Source organism: Rhamphochromis longiceps, linkage group LG10, assembly GCF_057381845.1.
Source record: "Rhamphochromis longiceps isolate RC_006_pf linkage group LG10, R_longiceps_female_GT1.1, whole genome shotgun sequence".
Lineage (NCBI taxonomy): Eukaryota > Metazoa > Chordata > Actinopteri > Cichliformes > Cichlidae > Rhamphochromis > Rhamphochromis longiceps.
In genome coordinates, this window is record NC_140566.1 from 14,454,252 (window position 1) to 14,464,628 (window position 10,377).

General features: G+C 38.4%; 1 protein-coding gene across 1 annotated transcript; it reads left to right on the top strand.

Annotated features, from left to right (window-relative positions):
- Positions 1-439: 439 nt before the first annotated feature.
- f11r.1 (F11 receptor, tandem duplicate 1) lies at positions 440-8,119 on the top strand. The gene is made up of 10 exons (XM_085420367.1): positions 440-707; positions 5,255-5,314; positions 5,659-5,775; positions 6,340-6,489; positions 6,584-6,786; positions 6,877-6,979; positions 7,098-7,205; positions 7,368-7,380; positions 7,511-7,568; positions 7,933-8,119. The coding sequence occupies exons 1-10, from the start codon at positions 656-658 to the stop codon at positions 7,966-7,968; spliced, it is 900 nt and encodes a 299-aa protein (XP_085276493.1). The 5' UTR covers positions 440-655; the 3' UTR covers positions 7,969-8,119.
- Positions 8,120-10,377: the final 2,258 nt, after the last annotated feature.

Here is a 10,377-nt window from a genome sequence, read left to right on the forward strand (position 1 = left end):
AATAAACTTTATTTATGCAGGACTTTTCTTAACAAAGTTAAAACGTACTTCACATAAATGCATTAAGAAAAAAGGGGCCAAGAAGCACACACAAACATTAAAACAAGGTAAAAAAAATATAAGAATCTGTACGAATCTATTCAAACAGTGCCATCGAAAGTCTACTCTGTTCCTCACTTCTGACTCAGCTGGAAAACACCACGGCAGGACCTAACTGCAAGCGCTTGCATGGCCTACAAACACGCACATCAGTTTCACGCAGAACCCACACAGCTGAGAATGTGTGAGGGTTAAAAGACTGGAAATGTCTACAGTATTGACAAACTAGCCATTGCACATGCTTTCCTATCGGGGAGATGTAGTTTCTATTGGGCGTGTTCTAGTCAAACCTGTTTTTCTCCATCAGCCTCTGGGCGGCACCTGACAGGATCTTATTACCGGAAGTTAGGTGTTTGTAGTCACCTGCGCTGATTCTTTAGGTAACAAGAGGTGTTTACTCGAGCTGGAAACGTCGAAATAAGAGAAATAGGAGTCGGTGAAACGGAGACCATTCGTTCTTTATTCGACACAAAGAAGATTTTTGCGTACTTTCGGCTTGTTTTACTCGAGAATTTTTAAAGGAGAACGCCGTCGAATAATAAACAAGAAACCCGACATGACTGTGAGAGGAGTCCTTTGGCTGCTTTTGTTCTCTGGCGCAGCAATAGGTGAGAAAACTTGGGATTTCTTTTTAGTTATCTATTAATTTTTTAAAATGTTTATTTATGTGCTGTTCTTTTAGTCTTTGTAGGCATTCAACAGTTGAAGCTCCGTGTTTTTTTTTTTTTTTCACTTTTAAAGAAGATAGTAATCTTGTTTTGCAGTCGTTTTGCTAAACCGTAATTATAAGCTTAACGGTTCTTTAAAAATATGGGCAGGTTCAGTTACAACGCCCATGAAAGGCCATTTTGAATTATTACATGACTGGATGTCTGTGAAGGTTCTCAGTCATCGTAGTCAAAGGAGCTTGCAAAGAAAAGCGTCTGGACTTCTTTAAGTTGCTTGAAGACGTTTCACCTCTCATCCGAGAAGCTTCTTCAGTTCTAAGGTCAAATGGTGGAGAGTCCCAGATATAAACCTAGTGGGAGTGACCCCCCACAGAGGGACAAAAGGACCCCCTGATGATCCTCTAATCACCCGAGCCAAGGTGATTAGAGGAGTAAATAGCAGCTCTTTGATGAATTACATTTGATTGAATATGGCCTCGCTAAACATCTTTACATTTGTGTAAAAGTAATCACCTTGGCTCAGGCGATTAGAGGATCATCAGGGGGTCCTTTTGTCCCTCTGTGGGGGGTCACTCCCACTAGGTTTATATCTGGGACTCTCCACCATTTGACCTTAGAACTGAAGAAGCTTCTCGGATGAGAGGTGAAACGTCTTCAAGCAACTTAAAGAAGTCCAGACGCTTTTCTTTGCAAGCTCCTTTCATTACATGACTGGAATTGTCCTACTCTTAAAACATCTTAACCTTCCGTTTCCACACCACCATTACTTTTACACAAATGTAAAGATGTTTAGCGAGGCCATATTCAATCAAATGTAATTCATCAAAGAGCTGCTATTTACTTTGGTAAGTTCTTAAGCAGTTTCCTGTCAGTCACATGCCCACTCTAAAGGGGTCAGTAGGTATCGGTCAGCATCGTTTGTCCTGTTGTAATTCTCTGTGAGGTGCAGTGTGTTTTATATACAGCTCGGCTTTTTGATAATCATCTCTGCAGAAAAACAAACAAACAAACAAAAAAGGTGAATCTTCATGAAAAAATCTCTTTATGGAAAAGATAAGTTAATCGTAAAAATAAGAATACTGATCAGGGACAAAAATCAGTTTAGTTTAGTGATTCATCCAGATATCCCCCCCCCCCCCCCCCCCCAAGACCTGAACAATATGTGACAAATAAAAATTTGAATTTGAAATTTGAATTTGAATATGTGTAATATTATTCGTTCTTCCGCCTTAATTTAAATGTCATCTCCTCGTTATTCTGTATTTTCCTTCCAAGTTTCCTTCCGCTGCTTGATGGTCATTTGTGTAATAGTGTAGTTATCAGTTTTGAGTTTGTGGTGTTGTTTTTTTTTTTTAAAAAAGGTTAATCTGGAGCTGCTGCTGCTTTTGTTGTTTTGCATACAGTTTCACATTTGTCATTATACACATGTTGAGTGGCTTTTTATCCTTATACTGTCTCAGATTTTCTGAATTGCTTGCAAGGTGTCAAGTATTTTTACAGTAATTTTTCTGGATTGGTATTAACAGTGAGTAAACTCAAAGTCTGTTCAGGTTATCACCTGTGTATGTTATGTACAAAAATAAAACAACTCCCCCTCAAACTTGTAAAGAAGTGGGGATTTTCGTCCCCTACCATTCCTCTGTAGCCTGTTTACAGCTTGTGCAAAATGTGAGCAATACAATAAGCACACTCTGCTGTATGAATCAAACTCTGGCTTGTCAGACGAGTTCCTTTAAAACTTGTTCCACTTCTCAGGTACATTTGCTGTCAGGACTTCTCAGTATGTATGTACACTGAAACTCTAAAAGTATGCAAACAAGGAAGTCATGGTGTGTTCTTTCAGTTTGCACTCCTACCTCATCTTTCCATCAAACTTATCTCGGTTGAGATTGCCTGTAAGAAATGCACACAGGCTTTAGGTTGGTCTGCTATGAAAACACATGCCAGCAGTGTATTTGTATCAATGTTAATCTGAAGTTTAGCTTTATTTTTATCAGCACCTTGAAAAAAAACGTGATGAATGCTCACAGAATGAATTTGCACTGAGTTAATAATTATCTGCCTTCTGCTGTAGTTGAAGCTTCTCTGTGCTACCTAAGCTTAGCAGACAGGGCAGTGGTTAATCATGTAACTCTAAAGTAATGGCAGCTGTGCAGTGTAATGTGGAGTGGGGCAACAGATGGACATGTGGTGTGACAGAGAAGCTTTTTACTGGCTGCATTAATGATTTAGTGTCCCCGAAGCTCCGCTGACGTGCCTGAAAAGACCCAGTTTCACCCAGAGAGCCGATAGTTTCACCGGAAGCTTCCTGGTTCAGCAGACAGGAATGAGCCACTTTTGTTTTGATGTTTTGCTTGACCACTCCCTGAAAGCTTCTGAGCATGCTCCAAGTGTTTGGGCAAAGGGTGTGTTTTTCAATCCTCAGTGCTGTATGCCTGATTATTTACATAATGGAAGATTGTGGTCTACTGGGAATACCTTATAATTTTCCTGGTAATACAGAGGGAGGACTTGGGTTTTCTGATCGTGGCCGTCAGCCTAGAATGATTATTTTAGTTTATTTAAATGAATGAAAACCTTCGATTGATTTTTAGACACCATTAGGTCTCTTTTGTTAAACAAAGTACAAAAAAAAAATTAACTTTGAAATGATGTTACCTTTTGAAGCCTGAGTAATAAAATCTCCTCCTGGCGTCTCTTCACCTATTCCTGCATGCCATGTTTGTGGAGTGTTAAAACTGGGTTTATTAAAACCCAATTTTCAAAGCAGCTTAAGCAGAGCACTATCTGTGCATGTGTGTAGGGGTTTTTTTCTTTTCTTTTTTTAATCTGCTTTTTGTGTTCAGCAAATGGTTGGCACAAACTTCCTACTCACGCCATGCTTCACTTTTCAGACAGGTTAGACCAGCGGTCCCCAACCCCCAGGCCTCGGACCGGTATCGGTCCATGAGTCATTTGGTACCGAGCTGAGAGTTGACGATCAGGTGTGAAATGTATGGTTTTCAGGGTTTTTATCGGTTTTCAGCGTTATTTTGTTATCATTTTTATCGTTTACTCGGTTTTCCTGGGTCTTTTCACGTGTGTTATAAATAAATCTTCTTTTTTTCGGTACCAGTACTAGTTTTATTGTGTTGTGTTTATCCGCAACACCTTAAAGGCCGGTCCGTGAAAATATTGTCGGGCATAAACCGGTCCGTGGTGCAAAAAAGGTTGGGGACCGCTGGGTTAGATTACACAGAGTACATTGAGTACACAATGAGTATTTTTAAACCCAAAAGGTTCCTATCCTGCAGGGCCTATTGTTAGTGTGTGTTATCAATAAGCTTTTTTTAATTTTTCTTTTATAAACCATTATGGGGTCTGTGTGTGTCCAAGTAAATGGTAAGGATATTGCTTATAGGTTTATTCAGTAAGCTTATTGTATTTTATACACTGGCTTATTTTAATATTATGTTGTTGTCTCTTTTGGTCATGTATATATGTATTTTTTTTATTTACACTGACAGTGCACATGTAATGAAACGTGTATAAATTACATTTGCGTTTCAAGAGTGCTTGGCCCGTATGCAGCCATACACACAAGCAGCATATAGACAAAAGTATAGAGCCACCTGTATATTACGCATACAAGAGCTGCTTAGTTGTGGAAACCTATGCTGTAAAGCTCCTGGTGCACATTTTTTTTGTGTGTGTGCTGATATTAATGCTAGAGGTGGTTTGGATCGCTGGTGACTCAGTAACTGCTTCCACACAGTAATAATAGCACTTACAGCTGATCATGGAACCAGGGGCACCTCCAGAATGTTTTCATAGGCGTGGCCATATGGGGGCCACTAAAAATATTCGGGTGACACAACAAAAAACAGAATTTCTGGTTTTATTATGCTTTGGTCAAATATAGGTTACCTGAAAAATATAGCAAAAAAAAGAAAGAAAATAAGTTGATATCACTAAAAATATGAAAACCAAACAAGATTTGATGACTATCATCCTTAGGCCCCCAAGTTATTGTTTCTGTTACGAGTTAGTAACATTAGTTTATGTTAGTTAACTATTGGCTGCGACCGACCAACCAACCTGATGATGAAATGTTCCGTGCTGACAGAAGATGACGCTAAACATGTTTTTAAAAATTTTACTTTAACCACTTCTTTCTTAAATAAGCTTCACAGACAGAGTTGCATCCATGTCAGCTTTTATGAACAGGGCTCCATGAAGTAAATTAGTCATGTATCGCTACATGTCCACTTCAACACTTGTACCGATCACTCATATCAAACCTTCCATTACACAAGTTATGCTTTCCCTGTTTTGTAGTTTATTTCAGAGACAAAGAATGGTAGCTCTATCATGACCGTGCATTCACTTGCATTATATTCCTTTAGGCTACAAGCCGGTTCGCTTAAAGGAAGTGAGTATTTTGGACTTGACACTTGATGCTGAGTGTTCTATTTATTTACTTGTTTTATTTTAATCTGTGTGTCTAGGTGTAAGTGGATATTCGGTCACTACTTCAAAGGCAAATGAACGAGCGGAAGAGAACACAGGTGAGTTTTAAAACAAAATTTTGAATACCATACCACCTTTATTTATAAAGCACTTTAAAATAAACCAGGGTTCACAAAGTGCTGTTCATGTAAAAAATAGCATAAACAGAAAATGAAATCAAACATGTTAAAAATAGAGAATTTAAAAAAACAAAACAAAAAATGGGATTGTGAATGATTACCCAGGAAAATTGCAAACTGTCTATGATGTGTCTGCTAAAATCACAGATTCAGAGGTTTTCAAGATGAAGTCATATAATAAGACAAAACTGCATTTAAATAATAGATTGCAGAATTATGCAGGTTAATGGTGTCACCACACAAATTTCCCTCTCTCTTTCCAGGTGTGGATTTGACATGCTCATTTTCAGGAGACTTTGGTTCAAACATTTTACTTAGATGGAAGTTTAAGGACCGAAAAGGCTCTCAGGTGTTTGTGGTTCACGATGGGAAACCAACAGGTAAGTTTGACGTTTCTTTCTTTTAACTGACACTTTAATTAGTTTAACTAAAAAACAAAAACACATGATGCATGTGAAATAAAACCACAATTTTCCAAAAATTCTATTTTGATGTCACTGTTGACAAAATTCGGTGAATGTAATATCATCAATATCAGTCACGGTGATCACATTGGTGCCTGCCATGGTCCGTTTTATTTGACAGATCCAGATTTAGATTAAAAGAAAAAACTAGTTCTGTCAGCATTAATCTCGTTAAAATGACGTTAACGCCAAAACTGCATTAACGCGGAAAATCTCTGTTAGCGAGTTACCGCGGATCGCCCCATGCGTGGGGCTGCACGGCGTTAACGAGCTAACTGCACTAACACGTTGATGAGCTAACGGCGCTCGCCGAGTTAATGCAGTTATGGCGTTAACGTCATTTTAATTAGATTAACACTGACAACACTAGAAAAAACCTTTTTCTGTGACCAACCAAATAACCTGTCCTGAAACCCATCTGCTGAATGTGGTGTCTGAATACTTCCATGCTGGTTACGTAATGCTGCGTTTCTTCCACAGCGCCGTATGCTGACCGTTTGAATGTGTATGGTGGTAGCAATCTGAGATTCTCCAAAGTCACTCGTAAAGATACTGGAGTGTACACCTGTGAGATAACCAGCGCTGACAAAACCCAAGTTGGGGAAACAGAAGTGACTCTGACTGTTCTGGGTAAGACTATGTATCACATTTACTTGCTGTAATGAAGACCGTATGTTGCCATTTATAAGTGGTCCAGATAAAAACTAAACATTTTGTCCTACAGTCCCTCCATCTGTGCCATTTTGTAAAGTCCCCTCATCGGTAACAACGGGCAGCACAGCCATCCTGTATTGCATTGATGAAAGCGCTTCACCGCGCCCCACATACAAGTGGTACAAAAACAACGTTCTTCTGCCTGATAACCCTAGTAACGTTGCTGGCTTCAAAAACGCCACCTACAAGTTGAATTCAACCAGTGGCGAACTGGTAAGCTTTAGCTAGTTACATGTGTAACCTTTACTATGACTGATATGGTGTGTTGGCCTTTAAGTTTAAAATATACCTGTGTGGCCACAGAAATTTCCTGCTGCAGCCAAGACGGATACAGCTGACTACTACTGTGAGTCTTTCAACGATGCTGGCCCTGCTCAGAAATGTAGAGCTATGAAGATGGAAGTTCGTAAGTTCCTTTCACACTTTAAACTCCACAAAATGCTTTCGCCTGAGCCATTTCTTCCTTACCTCACAAAGAAAGTGTGCTGGTTCACCTTATTATGTTTCCCTGTGTTTTCTTCAAGGCGACCTAAACACCGGAGGAATTGTCGCTGGTGTAATAGTGGCTCTGCTGCTTGTGGCCCTACTGATATTTGCCATTTGGTTTGCCAAAAAGAAAGGATATCTGCCTGGTTAGTTTTCCACATTATATTCAAATCAGACTTTTACCGTCCTCGTTGTTCTGACGATGATCAGCGAAAAGTTAGTTTGTTGATTCAGGCAGGCAGAGGTCTAAAAAGTGTATCTGTAAGAAGTACTCTGTGCTGATGTTGTTTCCTTTCTTCCTATTACAGCAAAGAAAGAAAGGTAAGTGCATATTTCTATGCATTTAAATGTTACTTAACATTAGTGCCTTTGGTTTAATAATGTAAAAATGATAGCGATCTATATTTGGTGATGTCAATACTGGGTTTTTTCCCCCTCATTTTTCTTGCAGCAGTTCAAAGATGAACCAGTCTTACCAAGCAGCACCTAGTGGTGGTGGTGGTGATGATGTAAGTACAACGTTGCCTTTTATTCCACTAGCGGATTCATTGTTATAATAAGTACTTCTAGCTCTCGTTGTAATGAAGTGTGCTTGGTATATTTGAACTTTGAAATTGCCAGAAAATTGAATTTTTTTTGAAATTGGAGTGTTACGTGAACCTTCTAAGCTAAACTAAATATCAGTTTGCTTTATCGAAGGTTAAATTTTACATCTGGTATTTTTTTTTTTTTTTGTGCAACTACTCGGCATAAACTAACTCATGTGTCACATGTGATACACTTTGCATACAGGGCTAAAACATGGTATCTGTGCAAAAATGGATGAAGCAGAGCTTTATTTTGATTGTGTTGTTTGATATGCTTGTTTCTCAGGCGGATTTCACACAGAAGTCATCATTTGTGGTATAGTGTACGAGCAGCAGTGGCGACAGCAAGCGCTCTGAGCGAGATGTCTCTTAAGTGTGTGGTTTTCCAGGAGTTTGAAAGTTTGTACAATGCAGTTTTTATAGACCATTGCAATATATATATATATATATATATATATATATATATATATATATATATATATATATATATATATATATATATATATATATATATTTTTTTTTTTTTTTTAAACCTGAGCCAGCTACAGTAGTCTGTCAAATGCATCAACACGTGAGGTTCATGCAGCAACACCCTACAGGAAATAAGGAAATAGATAACTAATGAACCTTGTACTGTATCTATCTTTACTGAAATGAACTGTGGCCACTAGTGACCTATTTTCAGCAGAGACCAATTTTCTGCTCATCACCGATGTGTGCTTTTCTGTGTGCTTTTTATCTTCTGTCTTATGAAGAACAAGATTTTAAAGATATGCGCTTACTTGTGAAAACAAGCTTAATTAGAGTACCCTTACACCACCACCAGCAGCAGTAAATGAATAAATATATTTGTTATCTTTACATTGAGGACAGACGTATATTGCTGCATTTATTATATTTGCTGTCCCATCACATTCATTTCCGCTAGCACAACTCTCTTATCGGTCTTTGTGGGTTAGCTGAAATGTTAACAGAGCCTCAATATCACAGCCACGTTTTTAAAGGAGTTTTATTTTTTTGTTTTTCCTGCTTTTGTTTGTTTTGTTTTTTTTTTTTAATTTCTTCTCTTTCCAACCACAGATCTGATGTAATGTACATGATAATTTTTTTTCTCTCTTTCTTTGTAAATAAAACTAATTTTAAAATTTGGATAGCTTCTTGGGATTAAATGGTCACTCTTATACCCCTTTCACTGCAGGAAAATGGTTCAATACTGTTTCCAAATTCACATAATGACTTCAGTTTATTTTAGAGGGTATGTGTCTGCGTCTGTGCGCCTTTGGCAACTAAAGTCATGAACTGCTACATTCCTTGTGATGTGTGTGTGTGTGTGCGTGTGAGTGTGAGAGAATATGCCTTTCCTGCTTAGTAAAAAGGCTTCCACTTATTTGGCATAGAGCCTGTTTAGGAAGGGTGAGACTTAATGCTGAGAGTGCGCAACCCTAAAGCAGTATTAGCAGTAAGCTAGCACACCCACCGATTTCACCATGATTCACACTGGAAAAACTTAACATCCATTTTATTCCAACAAGGGACCGACTGTCAGGTCCCAACCAGTTTATTTTTGGCTAGAATGCTCTGAAGGCTTCAAGATTAGGTGTACAGCCAGTACTGAACCGGTTTCCTGTTAGTGGAAAAGGGGTAAAAGTTTACTTTGTGAATAGGATTCATGGAGAAGGTTGTATGAAGTCAATGCCTTGGATCTACTTGCTTCTGACACATTCAATTTTCACACAACATATCTTAATGAAATGCTGTATACCTCTGGACGCTAACATTTAGATAGTGGTGTGATGAGATCCAAGTATATATTGATGGCATTCGATATTTAAGTGGATGTTGTTTTGTCCTTTTTGTATAAGTGTATAATTTTTCTGTGTGCTTATTTATAATAAACTCTTTTAAAATAGGTCTACATTTGTCTCGGAAGGGTAATATTTAGCTTTTGTGTCATCTACAGACTGACTGTTTGACTAGCCAACCCTCACTGACCCTATAAATACTGCTCTTTTTATAAAAATTAGTTGTACTTGCAAATACATGCTGATCCAATAAAGTTAAAGCACATGTACATCAATTCCTTATAAGCCTATTGCCGCATGTTAGATTTTTTTTTGTCTGCCATGTATAGACTAAAATGACAGTGGAACAGCACTTTTTATTTTTGAAACTGGGGAAAGTTCATTATACCCTTCTCAAAAAATAAATAAAGGAACACTTTATATCATATGTGTGGGGGAAAATCATGCTGGATTTCTATTTTAATATAGATTGGGTAATGTGTTAGGAATGAAAGGATCAACCTACAGAGGGCTGGATTCAAAGATACTCTTAAAATTAAAAGTACATTTTACTAAAATTTCACTGTAGCAACTTAGAATTGTACTCAGGAGTTAGACTGGACAGTCTAAGGTGCAACCTGGTGGCATTAGATAGACAGAAACGTAATGTCCCAGAGGAGTTCAGCTGGATTTAGATCAGGTGAACATGGGACCTGTCAATGTATTAATTCTTTCATCCTCCAGCAACTGCCTGCATACTCTCACCACATAAGGCCCAGCATTGTTGTGGACTCAGGAGGAACCCAGGAACAACTGAACCAACGTAGGGTCTTACAGTGGGTCCACAGATTTCAACCCGATACTTACTGGTAATCAGGGTGCCGTTGCCTAATCTGTAGCGGCCTTTGCTTCCATCCATGGACATTCCTCTCAAGACCATCACTGACCTA